Genomic DNA, 17,129 nt, shown 5'->3' with positions numbered 1-17,129 from the left:
AAAAAAAAAAAAAAAAAAAAAAAAAAAAAAAAAAAAAGATGAGGGATGATATTATCTCACAAGATGCTGTCCAGATGACACACAAAAGTATTTTGCAAACTGGAAAGTGCTAATAGAAATGTTAGTGAATAATAATAATAATCAAAATAATGAAAATAGCAGAAGCCTCATTTTCTGTGTGGTCTCAATGACCTGAAGTGAATTGAGCCCTTTGGGTATAAATGCAGAATGATGTCTGGGAACATCCTGCCTCGGTCTTTGGAGTGTAGCCTGGATTCTCCTGGGAAAGTGAGAGGCTCCATCTGGTTGAGGAGGGTGGGAAAGTGGCCCTGCCCCAGGGGAGGAGTGGGGAGGGCTTCAGCCTGGGGGAAGGAAGGAAAGGGAGACGGCCAGGGAAGGAGAGTTGAACTAAGAGGAACAGAGAGAGCCTTGGCCATGCAGCCCAGAGCCTCCTGCCCACGGGAGCCCACGATTGGGAAGGCTCAGCCAGCAGGGGAGACTGAGCCTATTTGGAATCAAAATACTTGAAGGCAGGCAGTCAAGAATCTCTTAGCAGCTGTGCATCTGAAACAATAAATTCATCTGGTATAACTCCTGAGTTTTATTGGTCCTTTCACTCATTCATTTAAATAAATGTGTGGTGAGCTAAACTCAAACAGAGCACCTTGTGTGGCAAAGTGACTTGCCCAAGGCCACAGCCCCAGGGGCCTGTGTGAGTCTCCCTTGGGAACTCCTGGGAAGAAGTGAATTTGAAAGGCCTGGGGATGAGAAGTCCAAAGGCAAAGGACAGGATTTGTACAGAAGGCTGCCAAGCAGGACACTGGTCCTTCTGTCAGTCCGCCCGGACAGATTTGTCTGTCTTCCCACCTTCTGTCTGGAGGGTGGTCCTGTTCTCTAGGACTGGGAAGAGCTGGCTTCATTCTGCTCTCTGCTCTTCATCCGCTGCTGAACCTGGTGAGCAGGGGGAGTGAAGGCACCGGAAGCTGTGTCTAAAGACACCTGATGAAGGAGGTTTAAGTTGGAGAAGAGAAGGCTTACTTTGGGCATGGTACAAAGGGACGCAGTTGTATCTTGAGTTCTCTAAAGGGTGCTGAGGAGAGGGCATAGCCTCATTCTCTGGAGGCCCTAGAGTGCATATGAGGACCCAGGGTAGAAGATCACCGTGATGGAGCAGCACACTGGGAGGGAGGAGTTGGGGGAGGAAGGTGCCTGGCTCTATAGTGTGTGACAAGCAGAGATGGAGAGCCCACTGGTGAGGCTGATACTGAGGGAATCACGCAGGGAAGGATGGAGGGCTCAGCTCACATCGAGGCTACTTCCCAGCTTGGGACCTCTGTGCTTCCCAGGGCAGTGGATTCTGTGGTAAGGAGAACTATGGCCAGCACATGGTAGGTACTTAGGAATGACGTGAAGAATGAATGAATAGTTGTGTATGCCTGGGTGTGGGGGTGGTGACTGGGGGGTCGCGGTCATATGGATTGCAGTGGATCCATGGACAGAATCTTTGGAGATCATGCTGCGGTTACCCACCATTCTCTCTATGCCTTCGCCATGAACTAGCGACCCTAGAGATAGGAACGTCCAGCCCTTTCATCATTTGCAAATGAGGCCCAGAGCATGGAACAACTTGCCCAAGGGTACTTACTGAGCCAGTGGCAGAGCTGGGCTGGAACCCAGGCCCTCTCCCTCCCAGAGTCCTCTGCGGCTTGAGGTCCCCACCTTTGGATTGCGTGAGATGGAGGTGCTGCAGTGGTTGGACTGGTTTTTTGAGCGGGTAACAGTGCTCCTGGAGGGGAGGAGCATGGCTTAGCTTGGTTTTGAGCCATGATCTCTGCCACAAGCCGCTTGGCCATCCCCTGCCCCTTCCTGGAGCTCAGGTGCACACTCAGCCTGTGCTCAGACGCATACAGCAAGCGTGCCTGTACACAGGCCCCATCCCCAATAGGTCCCTGGGCTCACTGTTACACTTACTGTCATTGTCACCAAGGCACATGTGGACAAATGTACACATAGACACCCTCTAGACACACTCAGAGGCACAGAGGATTCCCAGGAGACAGTTGCAATACCTCCTCCCAGTGGGGGAGGACGCCGAGTCCTAGGCGGGTTCTGCCCTGTCGCTGTGCTGCAGGGGTGGTGAGGGGATCCGGCTCCGGTGGGATGGGAGGCCCACTGAGGCTGAGTCACCCCTTCTGAGTCAGGGATCCATCCCCCTCTTCTCTCCTCCCCCTCCCTCTCTCGCTGCTGAGCCCCCAGGAGGGCTTGGCGAGAGCGAGGAGGCCCGGAGCTGGCTAGGACCAGGGTGGGGGCAGCCGGGGCGCTCGAGAGGCCCCCCTGCTGCATAGTCCCGCAGTGGTCTGGGAACTGCCCGTGTAGCAGGGACCGGGAGAAGGTGGCCTAGGAGTCTGAGAGAGAGGGCGGGGCGCGGGGTGGTGGTGGTAGAGGAGACAGGCAGAGAGGAGGCGGAGGCAGGGGCAGGGCCGCCGCGAGCTGGGAGGCAGGCGCGAGCGGCGGCCGCCCCTGGGCTGGGCTCCGAGGCCGGGGCGGGGGCGGGGGCTGGCCGCGCGTCGGGCGCCAGGCCCGGGGCTGTGGGCACCGTGCCCAGCCCCCGGCGCACGCCGAGCCGCCGCCGCCGCCGCCGCTGCTGCAGTCGGCATCCATCAGCGGGCGGGGGTGTCGCCGAACAGGCTGCTCCGCAGAGCCCGCCGCGACCCCGCGCCGCCCCGCCCCGCGGCCTGCCTGCCAGAGGAACCGAGGGGGCCGCCCCTCGCCCAACCTGCCCGACATGGGGACCCCCGGGCCCAGGTAGGCACATGGGGGGATCAGGTGGCTCTCGGGGCCGGGGGCTTGCAACATCTAGGCCCAGCCTCCAGCCCTGGGGAGGAACGGGGGCGAGGCCGAGAACTGAGTTTTCAGGCTGTTGGTCCCCTGGCCAGTGTGGGGGAGGGTCTCGCTGTTCCTCCCTACCTACCGGTCTGCAGCCTCCTCCAAGGCCTGGAGAGAGGATCCAGAGGCTGGAGGGTGGCGGGGGGTTGGTCCTGCTGTAGGATGAGCGGTGGGTGGGCGCCGGGCTCCCACCGGCTGGCCCACTCTCTTTTCGGAGAGCACTCCTGCTGCCGCCTCCAGAGGCCAAGGGCTCTTTGGATTTCTCCTGCTTCGGACGCTGCAGGAGGAGTTCTTGGCTGGAGCCTGGGATGCTGGCGAGCCCTTGCCCTCATCTCTCCTCACTCTGGTTACAGACCCTTCCCCGCTCTGGGCTTGCCTCCCCTTCCGTCTCCCTTCCAAGTACCTCAGAGCTGCTAGCAGGGATCTTAGCTCTAGGACTTCTGCGGTTCTGGCCTGGCATTGTCCTGGCCAGTGACTGTCCCCTGATCAGAGGGAGAGGGCTTGTGTTTCCCACTTGTGTCTGGCACCTTCACACTTAGGGAGGTCCAAGGGCCCGAGAGGCTGGGGTCTCAGGGATAGGCATGGGGGACCAATGTCTACAGCCACTGGGGTACTTACTGGGTGCAGAGGCCACTGACTGGCAGACCTATATGGCTCAAAGTGGTCCATGGAGACCTTGAAGCCTAGACAAGGACCAAAAGGGAGTTCTGGGGATGCTGGTCTCTCCCTCAGCTGCCAGCCATCGTCGTTGCTTTTCCCTCGGAGCTCTGAGGATGCATTGGTGGGGGAGAGAGTACCACGTGTTCCCACATTCACTTCTGGATCTGCATAGCACCTCCTCTGCACCCAAAGGTGGGAATGTGAGACGGCCGGATTTAGGACCTCTCCAGGGCTGTGCGGAGTCCAGCGGCTTGGCTTCATTCCCACCCCGCCCCCCACCCCCCCCCCCAGCATTAGGAGCCTTCCAGAATCAGTGGCAGTTGAGCCAGGTCAAGATCTGGGGCCTGGATGGTGCCCTCTGCAGCTCCTGGAAGACTCAGTGCCTCCTGTCCCGGGCAAGGGTGTGGAGAATAGAGGCAGCTGTGTGCCTCTCTGCCCACCCATTCCTCCAGATGGAGCCTGCGGCAGAGGCAGCCTGTGCCAGCCTCCTCTGTGAGCCACCGTGGCCCAGGAAAGCTCTGCCAGCTCCGTGCAGGGATGGAGCTGGCTTCTCCTGGCCAGCCTGAGGTCATGCCTGCCTGGCAACCCAGGCACAGTATTTGTGGCATGCAGAGCACAGTCCCTGGGATTTCAGGGGCACCTCAAGGCAGTCCTGGAGGAGATCAGTACAGAGGGCATTGTTCCTATTAAAGCCCTTCCTGGGCTATGTGACAGTCCAGTCCTCCTGGGCTCAGCCCTGTGAGCTTCTTGAAGAGCTTCTTCCGTAGAATCCTGCATGAAAACAATGCTTGGTCAGGTAGTCCTCACTCAGTCGATATTGAAAGGTTGAATGGGGCCTACAGAGTAAGAGTAACTTGGCCAAGGTCACCAAGCAGCTGAACGGGGGAGTCAGCACTAATGTACCCAGGTCTTCCACCTCTTGTTCTGGGGCTCTTGCAGCTCAGATGCTGGCTTCCCTGCTGAGGTGGCTGTGCTATAGACAGGACTCTGCCAGGGGCTAGGCATTGTAGCCTGGAGCCTGAGTCTACCTGATCCCTTAGGAGGGGCATTATGTTGGCCTCCCAGCCCTTGCCCCCTCAGTAGGTGAGCAGGAGAGGCCAGGGCTGAGAGAAAGGGCCGACGGTGGCCCTGGACCCTCTTGGAAGTGCATACAGCTGAGAGGATGCCAGGTGCCCAGGGGTGTTCTGGCCTGAGCCTCCAGGGGGCAACAGAGAGAGTTTTCCGACTTCAGGATGTGGGGGGAGGTGCTTGTTAGCACTTCCCTAAGAGCCCCTTTCTGGGCTTCTCTGTCCCATTTGTTAAAAGGGGACACAGGCATGCGCGGTGGCACACGCCTGTAATCCCAGCACTTTGGGAGGCTGAGGCGGGCAGATCACAAGTTCAAGAGATGAAGACCATCCGGGCCAACATGGTGAAACCCTGTCTCTACTAAAAATACAAAAATTAGCTGGGCGTGGCGGTGCACGCCTATAGCCCCAGCAACTCGGGAGGCTGAGGCAGGAAAATCGCCCGAACCCAGGTGGCGGAGGTTGCAGTGAGCCGAGATCGTGCCACTGCACTCCAGCCTGGAGACAGAGCGAGACTCTATCTCAAAGAAAAAAAAGGGCGAGGGGGATGATCATCTCTGCCTGGAGATAAATACCAATGATTACACAATCCAAGTGATGGTATTTATTGAAACTTACTGTATGCCACGTACTGCAAGAAGTGCTTTGAGTCATTTCACAGTAACCCTATCAGATAGGTGCGATTAATTATCCACTTTTTACAGAGGAGAAACTGAGGCTCAGAGAGGTTATGTCACCAGACTGAAGTTACACAGCTGGAAAGTGTGGGGTGGTCTCAGTCTAGAGCCCTTCTTTCTACCATGACATTTACTGGGGGCAATGTCTGGAAGTACCAGGTTGGTGTCCAGTGGAGCCAGGCAATTCATTGGTAGGCCAGGGCTGGTCCAGGTGGAAAGGTGTGTGAGGTGTGTGTGTGTGTGTCTGGCAAGGCAAGGGTGGCTTTGTGGACTGAATATTACTATAGTCCTGAGGGGTAGGGGTAGATAGGTACTGACTAGGAGCCCTCAGAGAAGGATTAGCCTTGGGCTTCTCCTTCCTGGCCAGGGTCCCCCAGAAGTGGGGAAACACCAGACTCCCTGCTCCCATTGGCTTTTAGGGAAGATGGGCTGGCCCTGGACACATCCCGAGGCCACAGTGGGGACTGGGCTGAGGAGGCCCTGTTGGCAGGGAGCTGAGCCTTGGTGGATGGGTGGGGGTGGAGCAGGCTGGCACTGCTTCCTTTGTGGGCTGGAGACTTGTAGATCAGAATAGTAACAGCTAACATTTATTGAGCATTTATTATGTGCCAGGCCCAGTTTTAAGGGCTTCCATGTACAACTCATACATTCTTCACAAAGCCCTATGAGGTGTAGATGAGGTATAGGAGTTATTATTCTTCCCATTTTACAGATTGATGGAGCTGTGGCTTAGACAGTTGTTCAAGGTCAAACAGCTAGGTTGTGGGGGAGTCAGGATTCAAACCTAGGCAGTGTGGGTCAGAGCCATATTCCTGAAGGCCATGCCAGGCAGCCTGTAGTTTCTCAGAGGCCGTACTCTGTTTTGTTCAAGTTGAAATAGTCACTCAGTCAGATGCATCCCTCTCCTCAAAGGCCTCCCAGTCTGGCTGGGAGAGATGCAGACATGACACACTAAAAGTAAAGAGTGTGCTATTGCATAGGCTCAGCATGGATTCCTATATTGGTGCTCAGGGGAGGCTTCAAGAAGACGGGGACCTTTGAGCTGGGCACTGAAGGCCAAGTCAGATTTTGATGGTTGAAGGGGGAAGGGCACCCACTTCCCCAGGTCAGAGGGGAAGGAAATAGGAATGCCTTTGAAGAAGAGTGGGCGGTCTAATGTACGTGGAACAGATAGTGTGTGTGGCAGAGTGTGAGCTGGGAGGTGACTCAGAAAGTCACCTTGTGTTTGGGTTTTTGATGGAGCTCTGGAATCCACCAGACATAGGCTGTAGTCACAGCAGTGCATTGTATTAGCTATGTGGCCTTGGGCACATCACTCAGCTGGCCCGAACCTCAGTTTCCTCATTTGTAAAATGTAGATAAACATGCCTGTCTCATAGGGACCATGTTGTGGTTGTTACATAAAGCACCTAGTGTTATGCTAACACATTGCAGGAACTCAGTAAACATTACTTCTCTCCCCCTTCTGTCTCTCTTAAATGTCAGGCCAAGGTGTTTCGACTTGACATGAGCCGGGATGCTCTAGGAACGTTTGCAGGATTTCAGTCTGCTGAGGAGCATGACAGAACTGTGTTTTGGGAAGGTCCCTTTGGCAACCGTATGATCCACAGGAGAGGGTGGATGTGATCTTACAGGAGAAACCTTAACGGTGGGGACTTGGAGGGCTGGGGAGGGAGCAAGATTGGCACTCACTAAGGTGTCCCTCCGGTAGTGGGTGGTTCGCCAGGTTGGAGAAGGAGGAGCTTGGTAAGGCCACACGGTCAGGAATTCTGTTTGAAGCCTGGTGAGTTTGAGAAGGGCTGGTCTCCCTTTAGTCATTTGAAAGATTGGGTAGCATCTTTTTTGCACATCTGGCCTGTTTTTCCTTTGAATTATTTCTTTTGAATAAATCCCCATCAGAGCTTCCTCTATAATAGCAGTAAATTGGGACTAAGTGTCCAACAATAGGAAGATGATTGGGAAAGCTTTGGAACATCCACTGGATAAAATAATATGCAGTGGTGAACACCCACAGAAAAACTGCTTGCAGTGGATGGAGCTGTGCAATTGCAAAGCTCTTTTGCATCCTTGATTCATTTTGTGCTTATGACTGCCCTGCGACAGAGGTGGGGCTGGGGCTAGATCCTTTCTGTGTTTGAAGAGAATGACACTAGACTGCAGTCTCCTTGAAGGCAGAGTTCGCATTTTATTCATTGTTTCATCACAGCATGTTGCTCAGTGGTTTGCAAATACTTGTCCGATGAAAGAATGAGTGAACTAATCAAGAGGGGAAGTGACTTGATCAAGGTCACTCAAGTTGTAAGACATAGTGCCTGCCATATTCTTGCTATTCCCTACTTGCCACATTCTTCTCACTAACCACTCACTATCTTCGAGGGGAATAGGACAGAGAGGTTCCCAGTGAGGACGTGGTACTTGCATAGAACAGGGCTTAAGTCTTCTTTCTGTTTTTACTAGCTGTGAGGCATTGGCAAGTTAATTAATCTTTCAAAGCCCCAATTTGCCCAGCTATAATGTGGATAGTCCAAGTACCTGGTTTTAGGGTTGTCATCAAGATTGAATAAGTTAAGGCATGTAAACATCTTGGCATGGTAACTAGTACATAGTAGGGTATCCATGAACATTAATGGAGATGATGATGATGTCATGATGTGATGTCATTAATGGTCTGATACAATTAATGTTAAATGGGAAAGAAGACCCATAAGATTATCAGTATTCATATTACAATGGTATAAAATTAGGTATGAACATAGATACAGATTGGAAGAAAACAGGCAGAAAATGGAGTTCCAGCAAGCATATGGGAAGTAAACAAAACAGAAAAACAAATATTTCTTTACTGTTATATTTACTTTTCTTTAGTTTTAATTACAAAAAAAAATTTGTGGAAAATCTAATAATTCAGAAGTGTAGGCCGGGTACGGTGGCTCATGCCTATAATCCTAGCACTCTGGGAGGCTGAGGCGGGTGGATCACCTGAGGTCCGGAGTTCAAGAACAGCCCGGCCAACATGGTGAAACCCCGTTTCTACTAAAAATACAAAAAGTTAGCCGGGCATGGTGGCTGGCGCCTGTAATCCCAGCTACTCAGGAGGCTGAGGCAAGAGAATCTCTTGAACTTGGAAGGCAGACGTTGCAGGGCAGTGAGCCGAGATTGCTCCGTTGCGCTCCAGCCTGGGTGACAGAGCGAGACTCCGTCACAAAAAAAAAAAAAAAGAAAAAAGAGAAAAAGTATATTCTCCTCTTAGATCCCCAAACAAATCCTACTCTCCAGTCATAGCTAATAACAGCGTGTCGTGTATCCTTCCAGGATATTTTCTATACCAACATAAACATACAAACCAAAATGGGATCATACATTGCATTATTGTTTTACAACTTGCATTTTTCATGTAACTACACATTGACATCTTTTTTTGTCAGTAGATACAAAATCTATCTCAAAAATTTTTGCAATAGGTATGTTATACTTTCATAATTAAATTTTTAATGGATAAACCCTAGCTAATTTGGCCAGCCCCCGTTGATTGACATTTGAAGTTGTTTCCAATTTTACGGTATTCTAAGTAACGCTAACTGAACTCTAACAGTATTTAGACAATTAATGAAAATCAAGTGAGAGGAGTCAGAAACCATGAGACCGTGAGAGTTGCCCTCAAAGGTCTGCTGCTTCTTCCTTCTCCTGTTCCCTCCCTCCTCTTCTCACTGGAGCCTGGGGGGACTGGTCTTGGAGGAGGCCATCTCTCTGTCACCCTCAAAAGGTGGTGATGTCCCAGGGAGACCCCTTCTTTCACCCACCCAGTATGGAGCTCTCCTAGGAAATTTTCAAATTCTCTTAGGATGCTCTAAGCTGCTGCTTGGGCTGTGCAGCTGCCCACACCCAGACTGTCCTTGGACAAGCTTTTTACCTTCTCTGTACCTCAGTTTGTCCATCTGTCTGGTGGTGATCAGAGCCGTTGCTGCCACTGAGTATCTACCATACGTCAGATACTGTGCTAGAGCAAGCTTCATGTGCATTATCTGTTTTTTATTTTTTCTTTTTATTTTATTTTATTCTTATTTTTTTGTTTGTTTGTTTTTTGGGTTTTTTTTTGTTTTTGTTTTTGAGATGGAGTCTTGCTCTGTTGCCCAGGCTGGAGTGCAATGGCAGGATCTCAGCTCACTGCAACCTCCACCTCCCCGGTTCAAGCAATTCTCCTGCCTCGGCCTCCCGAGTAGCTGGGATCACAGACACGTGCCACCTGCCTGGATAATTTTTGTATTTTTAGTAGAGACAGGGTTTCACTGTGTTGGCCAGGCTGGTCTTGAACTCCTGACCTCAGGTGATCTGCCTGCCTCGGCCTCCCAAAGTGCTGGGATTACAGGCGTGAGCCACTGCGCCTGGCCATTATTCTTGTTTTTTTAAAGACAGCCTGTCACTCTATCACCTAGGCTGGAGTGCAGTGGCATAGTCACAGCTCACTGTGACCTCAAACTCCCAGGCTCTAGTGATCCTCCTGCCTCAGCCTCCTGAGTAGCTGGGACTACAGGTGCACCCCATCATGCCCGGCTAATTTGGGGGTGGCGCAGTGTAAAGACAGTGTCTCTCTCTGTTGCCCAGACTGCTCTTAAACTCCTGGGCTCAAGCAATCCTCCCACCTTGGCCTTCCAAAGTGCTGAGATTACAGGCGTGAGCCACCACACCCTGCCTATCTCATTTAATTCTCACTGTACACCTTGGAGATGCAGGGGATAGTCTTCTCAATAGAGGTTAAGTAACCTGCCCAAGGTCACCAAGCCTGTGGCATCAGGATTCCAGCTCTGGCTCCTAAGCCCATGTCTGTAACTGCTGTTTCCTGCCCACTCTCAACAGTGGCTAATTGGTGAGGTCCAAGCGAAATGATTATAAAAAGATCCTTTAAATTGTAAAGTGCCCTGCACGTGGGAGGGATTGATACTGCCGTTATTATTTCTACATCCAGAGCAACAGTAGCTTTGGTTATATGGCTTACAGCAAGTTGGAGGTCGTGGGATGTAGCAGCATTGAGTGGGGAGAGCACTGGACTGTGAGCCAGCAGACTTGAGTCCTAGTCCTGGCTCTCCTTGAAACTGACTAGCCATGTGGCCTTGGCCACTAAGCCGCCTGGGAAATAAGCTCACCTACTCCGTGTGGCCCCTGTGCAGCTCAAATAAGATAAAGCCCAAAAGACAGCCAGCACGTTGCCCGGCTCTCAGAGGATACCCTGCTAGCGGGAGGTCTCTCTCTGCCTTCTGCAGCGTCATCAGGATGGGCCAGATGGGCCAGATGGGACGCATTTCTCCATTTTGATGCTGTTACTCTGCAGTTCTGTGCTGTCACGTGGTCCCCAGCCCACCACTGCACATCAGCCTGAGGCTCCCCGGTGGCCCATGAAGCTTTTGGGCAAGAAGCCAAGGCTGATGGGTGGTGGCCTTTTCACATTGTTTGGTCTAAAGTGGTGTCCGTGGGTACTGCAAGCCTCTGACAAATTGCCATTTCCCCACTGCCATGTACAAATCCAAGCACCAGACAGGATGACTGCAGACCCAGCTCCCTTTTTGATCCTTTTGGCCTGGCTGTGAAAGTGGCCTGAGGTCTCAGAGGCAGCTCTCTCAGCCTGTACCCTCCATCCTTTCATTCACGTCCATGCAGACATTATCACTCAAGGAAGTGAGTGTTCCATACTGGGAAAATCCCCTTGGGAAGTCACATCATCTCCAGCAAGTGAGAGAAAGAATAAGCCCTAATAGGCACTGTTTCTGGTATTTTTTTCTTGTAATTCTTCTTTTTTCTTTTCTGACTCCGAAAGTAATACATGCTCATAGTAGAAAATTGAAAAATACAGAGAAAAAGGCCCCTATTTCCTTCTCCAAGGGAAGGCTATTGTTAACATTTTAGTCTTTGGACTTAATTGGAGAGTAATATTTCTGGAGCAAATATTTCTAATATTCTGGTACGTGTTTAGTGTTTTACAGGCATGATCTGATTCCATTTTCACAGTAAGCCTGTGAGGTATGTAAGTTTATCATCATGACTTTACAGATGAAGAAACTGAGGCACAAAGAGGTTAAGGGGCTTCCTTTATGGTTCCCTTGCCTTCCTTGACTTCTTAGCCTATTCTGCTTCTTCTCAGGCTCCCCTTATCCTAAATGAGCATCAGGTGGTGGATCAGTCAGATTCTGACAGGAAACAGAATTCTATTCAGATGCTTCACCTGAGGAGATGTTAATAAAGGTGTGAGCATGGTGAGGGGAACCCACACGGGATGGTGAGGCACCCACAACTAACAGTGACAGAAGGCATTACCAGCTCTCGGCCTGAATGAGCAGGAGGAAGTGGTGTTACCTGAATTCCGTGACCGGTAGAGGTGGGCAGGGAGCTGTCGCAGAGGGGCTCAGCCACCACCAGGACCACAGAGAGAGAAATTGGGGAAGATACACCTAGGATCTCTCTCCTTCCACCTTCTGAATTCCTGCCAATGCCTTCTTCTTTATTATTTTTTTTAAGACAGAGTCTCTCTCTGTTGTCCAGGCTGGAGTGCCGTAGCATGATCTTGGCTCACTGCAACTTCCACCTCCCAGGTCTGCCTCAGCCTCCCTAGTAGCTGGGACTACAGGCGCCTGCCACCACACCCAGTTAATTTTTATATTTTTAGTAGAGACAGCGTTTCACCTTGTTGGCCAGGCTGGTCTCAAACTCCTGACCCCAAGTCATCCACCCACCTTGGCCTCCCAAAATGCTGGGATTACAGGCGTGAGCCACTGTGCCCGGCCCCTGCCAGTGCCTTCTATTGGCCAAATGGAACCAGAAGCCAGGAGGCAAGGGAGCTCAAGGGACAGTCCAATGGGCCAGCCTCCTGCTTCTTCAAGCAGGTCGTGGATCTGGGGGTGCACATGGAGACTAACAACCCAGGCGACATGGTTGTAGGGAGATGGGAGAGACATGTCCCCTGACTTCCCAGAAAGAAAGAGTTGTCTTAGTAACTGATTTTTAAAAACATCATTCAAAACAAGAGACTTTTTTTCTGCCTGGGAGTCTCTTGGTGTTCTGGTGTCTCCTCCCTCCCCTGCCCCCCATCTCCTCTCTTACCTGGTTCAGAATTTCCAAGAACACCTGGGCAACAGTCTTTGGTGTCATCGGTGTGCAGGGTTTAGAAGAGACAGCCTTGCTTGCACGATACATGTGGCTGTGTGTGTTCTCATGTTGTTTCACTGCTGTGCCTATGCATGCAAAGACATGCTTCTTGTGTACATGTCATAAGCATCTATAACATAGTCTCCTCTGTATCCAGCAGGATATTAACTTTTTATTTATTTATCTAATTTTATTTTTTTGAGATGGAGTCTTGCTCTGTCTCCAGGCTGGAGTGCAGTGGCATGATCTCAGCTCATTGCAACCTCTGCTGCCCAGGTTCAAGCAATTCTCCTGTCTCAGCCTCCCGAGTAGCTGGGACTACAGGAGCATGTCACCATGCCTGGCTAATTTTTGTATTTTTAGTAGAGATAGGGCTTCACCATATTGGTTAGGCTGATCTCGAACTCCTGACCTCAGGTGATCCACCCGCCTCAGCCTCCCAAAGTGCTGGGATTACAGGTGTGAGCCACTGCGCCCGGCTCTTAATTTATTTTTGAGACAGAATCTCACTCTATTGCCCAGGCTGGAGTGCAGTGGTGCGATCGAGCTCACTACAACCTCTGCCTCCCAGTTTCAAGCAATTCTTCTGCCTCAGCCTCCCAGGTAGCTGGGATTACAGGCACGCACCACCACGCTTGGCTAATTTTTGTGTTTTTTCTAGGAACAAAGTTTCACCATGTTGGCCAGGTTGGTCTTGAACTCCCGGCCTCAAGTGATTCACCTGCCTTGGCCTCCCAAAGTGCTGGGATTACAGGCATGAGCCACCGTGCCTGGCCCAGGACGTTAACTTTTGTATCTCAAAGTCCTTCCATTCTCTATAATAGCCTTGATCTCCATGGCCTTCCTCTGATGTGGAGGACGGGGTCTCTCATCCCTATTTGACACATGAGGAAACTGATGCTCAGAAAGAGGAAGTGGCCGGGTGTGGTGGCTCACACTTGTAATCCCAGCACTTTGGGAGGCCAAGGCAGGTGGATCACCTGAGGTCAGGAGTTCAAGACCAGCCTGGCCAACATGGTGAAACCCTGTCTCTACTAAAAATACAAAAATTAGCTGGGCGTGGTGGCATGCACCTGTAATCTTAGCTACTCAGGAGGCTGAGGCAGGAGAATTGCTTGAACCAGGAAGGCAGAGGTTGCAGTGAGCCAAGATTGTGCTACTGCACTCCAGCCTGGGCGACAGAGCGAGAATCCATCTCAAAAAAGAAAAAAGAAAAAAAAAGAGGAAGTGACCTGCCCAAAGCTGATCAGATCGGAAGTGGAAGCACTGAAGCAGCAGTGGTCCTGATTCTGAGTTCAGCTCTTCCCAGTATATTTCCTTTTCAATCTTGGGAAGTCTTTCTTTAGCCAGCCCCAACCCTGGGAGAAATCAGTACAGCGTGAGCCCCCTGAGGTTGCTGGAATGCCATACAGTGGGAAGAACTCTGGAGTCAGAGATACCTGCCACAGCCTTATGACCTTGGACAAATCCATTTGCCTCTTTGAGCGTGTGCATCCTCATTAGTAAAATGAGGAGAATAATATCAGGACTTTGGATGGAAACATCAGGTGTTGAGATAAAATAAATCATCAGGAGAGGCAGGCTGGCTGGTAGCCACAAAGGCTCCCAAGGTGAATGCAGCCCAGGTCTCCATCCTCAGTTGGGTAAACTAGAAGTTGTCTCTTTGTGTTCTATCCATCAGTCATCCATGTGTTCAACCTTTTATCCATCTACCCCTCCATCTGATGCCAAATCTGCTGAATGTGAATTCTGGCACTGCTGTTTACTAGCTGTGTGACCTGGGGCAAGTTCCTTAACTTTTCTGCTTCAGTTTCTTCTTTTGTAAAATAGGGATAATAAGACTGCCTATTACCCATTATAGGTTATTGTGAAGATGAAGTGAGTTCATTGATGTAAAGTACTCAGATCAGTGCTTAGCAAATAGCAGACTACAAATGATAATGTTGTTTTTATTTATCAAGAACTGCGCTGAGCCCTGGGGATAATGGCTAACGAGACAAAATTCTTATCTTTATGGAGTTCATTTTGGAAGGAGGGATAAAAAGAAATAGTAAATCAATCAGTGATAGAAGATCAGTTTGTGATAATTACTGTGAAAACCAACCACCCAGCCAGGTGTGGTGGCTCACACCTGTAATCCTAGCACTTTGGGAGGCCAGGGTGAGCGGATTGGCTGAGCTCAAGAATTCAAGACCATCCTGGGCAACACGATGAAACCCAATCTCTACTAAAATACAAAATAATTAGCTGGGCGTGGCTGTGTGCGCTTGTAGTCCCATCTACTGGGGGGGGGCCGAGGCAGGAGAATTGCTTGAACCTGGGAGGTGGAGGTTGCAGTGAGCTGAGATCACGCCACTGCACTCCAGTCTGGGCAACAGAACGAGACTGTCTCCAAAAAAAAAAGAAAAAGAAAACCAACCACCCAACCCAGATGCTTGCTTAATGGATTCGAAGTTTCTGTTTGGGGTGATAAGAATTTTTGGAAATAGATAGTGGTGATTTTTGCACAACATTGTGAATGTAATTAATGCCTCTGAATTGTTACCCTTAACAATGGTTAAAATGGCAAAATGAAACAAAAACAAAACAATCTAGCATGCTGTAACCAAAAAAACAGGGGAAGGGACCTAAATAAATTAGACAGGGTGGTCAAGGGGCACACAGATTCACAATCTGAAGGTGGGAGCTGCCAAGCTGTCCATGCAGAGGGAACATTACAGACAATCATTAAGGACAAAGCCCCAAAGCCTTGCACGGTCAAAAAACAGATGGAAAGCCAATGTGACAGGCTCATGGTGATGGTGGCAGCGTGGGGAGGGAATAGGAGACCAGTAGTGGTGGGAGCTGATGCCGAAAAGATGGGCAACAGCCATATACAGAGGTCTGTAGCTTTGATAAAGAGTTTGTGTTTTATTTTAATGGGAGGCCCTTGGGGGTTTTAAAGAGGGCATCCGGCTGGGCGAGGTGGGTCACGCCTGTAATCCCAGCACTTTGGGAGGCCGAGGCGGGCGGATTGCCTGAGCTCAGGAGTTCAAGACCACCCTGGGCAACATGGTGAAACCCCCATCTCTACTAAAAATACAAAAATTAGCTGGGCATGGTGGTGGGTGCCTGTAGTCTCAGCTACTCGGGAGGCTGAGGCAGGAGAATTGTTTGAATCCAGTAGGTGGAGGTTATAGTGAGCCGAAATCATGCCACTGCACTCCAGCCTGGGCCACAGAGCGAGACTCCATCTCCAATAATAATAATAATAATAATAACAATAATAATGAATAATAAATAAAGAGGGTGTCCATTGAGAGTTTTGGAAAGATTCTTATGGCTGCTTTGTGGATAGTAAACTCTAGGAGGGCCCAAGTGGTCACAGGGAGACCATGGAGCAGGCTGGGGCAGCTCTCCTGGAACAAGCTGATAGTGGCTTAGATTTACGCAGTTGCAATGGTGATGGAGAAAAGGAGCAAATCCAAGTTACTGGACTCAGAGATGCTGACTCATGCTAACCCTGGTTAGAGGGCCTGATGTATAAACCGGATATCAGTTGATTCATTTTTTAAGGAGTGGTTTCACTGCCAGGCTGAGTGGATATTGCCTCATCTGGGCTAGGACACCCTCTCCCTGCAGGCCACCTGGATAAACAGCCACAGGTGAGAAGGCTGCTGAGTGACCCTGGAAGGTGAGCTAGAGGAGCCAGAGGGTGGTTAGGGTGTTGAAGAGCCTCAGATGCTGACAGTCTGCTGGGCCAGCCCCAGCCCAGGCAAGCATCCCTGGCCTCACTGGGTCCCTTTCCCCTAGACAGAGCAAGTATGGGCGCTGTCAGCATTTACTTCTCTGGCTGACCTTTCTCTTTTCTAATCCTGTGCATTAGGCTTTTCATATGTTAGTGTCATCAGTCTGGCCCTGCTGGCCTCTGTCTCTTAGAAACATCTCTTTCTCCATTTGTTGTGGGTGGACACTTCTGAACTCTCGTTCTCAGGCCCCTCCTCACTGCAGCTTCCCATTACTGCTGGTAATTATAGACCCTACGTCTCAGGCTTGTTTTATTGGGTATATACCATGCTAAGTGCTTTTTTTTTTTTTTAGATGGAGTCTTGCTCTGTTGCCAGGCTGGGGTGCAGTGGCACGATCTCGGCTCACTGCAACCTCCGACTCCCCAGTTCAAGCCATTCTCCTGCCTCAGCCTCCCGAGTAGCTGGGATTACAGGCACATGCCACCATGCCCAGCTAATTTTTGTGTTTTTAGTAGAGACAGGGTTTCACCATGTTGGCCAGGATGGTCTCTATCTCCTGACCTTGTGATCTGCCCGCCTCGGCCTCCCAAAGTACTGGGATTACAGGCGTGAGCCACCACACCGGGCCACTAAGGGCTTTCTCTGTGTTATTTTCCTAAATCTCCTTCGCCATCCTGAGAGGGAGGGAGGAGTGTCTCTGTTTTATAAAACAGGCAACTCAGGGCCAGGCATGGTGGCTCATGCCTGTAATCCTAGCACTTTGGGAGGCTGAGGCGGGTGGATCACGAAGTCAGGAGTTCGAGACCGGCCTGGCCAAGATGGTGAAACCCCGTCTGTACTAAAAATAGAAAAACTGGCTGGCTGCGGTGGCGGTCACCTGTAATCTCAGTTACTTGGGAGGCTGAGGCAGGAGAAATCGCTTGAACCCAGGAGGCAGAGGTTGCAGTGGGCTGAAATCACTACACTCTAGTCTAGGT

General features: G+C 50.8%; 2 protein-coding genes across 22 annotated transcripts in view; one reads left to right on the top strand and one right to left on the bottom strand.

Annotated features, from left to right (window-relative positions):
* The window catches only part of EPB41L1 (erythrocyte membrane protein band 4.1 like 1), a 145,203-nt gene that overhangs the window by 58,877 nt on the left and 69,197 nt on the right, over positions 1-17,129 (top strand). Inside the window, exon 1 of one of the 19 annotated variants that reach the window (XM_058433135.1) lies at positions 2,437-2,805. The exons of 17 other annotated variants lie outside the window; for them this stretch is intronic. The gene's annotated coding sequence lies outside the window, so the exon portion shown is untranslated. Of the gene's footprint in view, positions 1-2,436; positions 2,806-17,129 lie in introns of those variants that run through there. One more of the 19 variants, XM_032143234.2, reaches the window with a different exon arrangement.
* LOC116461480 (uncharacterized) lies at positions 50-3,808 on the bottom strand. 3 transcript variants are annotated; one of them, XM_032143245.2, is made up of 4 exons: positions 3,505-3,808; positions 2,972-3,163; positions 1,646-1,786; positions 50-999 (listed from the first exon to the last, which is right to left on the bottom strand). In XM_032143245.2, exons 1-4 carry the CDS (start codon positions 3,805-3,807, stop codon positions 895-897), a joined length of 741 nt encoding a protein of 246 aa, XP_031999136.2. In that variant the 5' UTR covers position 3,808; the 3' UTR covers positions 50-894. The 3 variants fall into 3 exon arrangements, with proteins under 3 accessions (XP_031999136.2, XP_031999137.2, XP_031999135.2); XM_032143246.2 differs by having other exon boundaries at positions 50-951; XM_032143244.2 differs by having other exon boundaries at positions 50-1,786.

This window comes from Hylobates moloch, unplaced genomic scaffold (assembly GCF_009828535.3).
Source record: "Hylobates moloch isolate HMO894 unplaced genomic scaffold, HMol_V3 SCAFFOLD_21, whole genome shotgun sequence".
Classification (NCBI taxonomy): Eukaryota; Metazoa; Chordata; class Mammalia; order Primates; family Hylobatidae; genus Hylobates; species Hylobates moloch.
Note: the sequence above shows the minus strand (reverse complement) of the source record. Positions and strands in the feature narration are given on the sequence as shown.

What these genes read in the sequence shown, in the direction of transcription:
- LOC116461480 (XM_032143244.2), bottom strand. Translation starts at nt 3,807, where the DNA reads ATGAAGCCAAGCCGCTGGACTCCGCACAGCCCTGGAGAGGTCCTAAAT. An exon ending in GTCAGTGGCCTCTGCACCCA is followed by an intron (nt 3,164 to 3,504) that starts GTAAGTACCCCA and finishes CTCCTCCTGCAG; the next exon opens with CGTCCGAAGCAGGAGAAATC. An exon ending in TTGGAGGAGGCTGCAGACCG is followed by an intron (nt 1,787 to 2,971) that starts GTAGGTAGGGAG and finishes CCTCCCCTCCAG; the next exon opens with GAGCACTGTTACCCGCTCAA.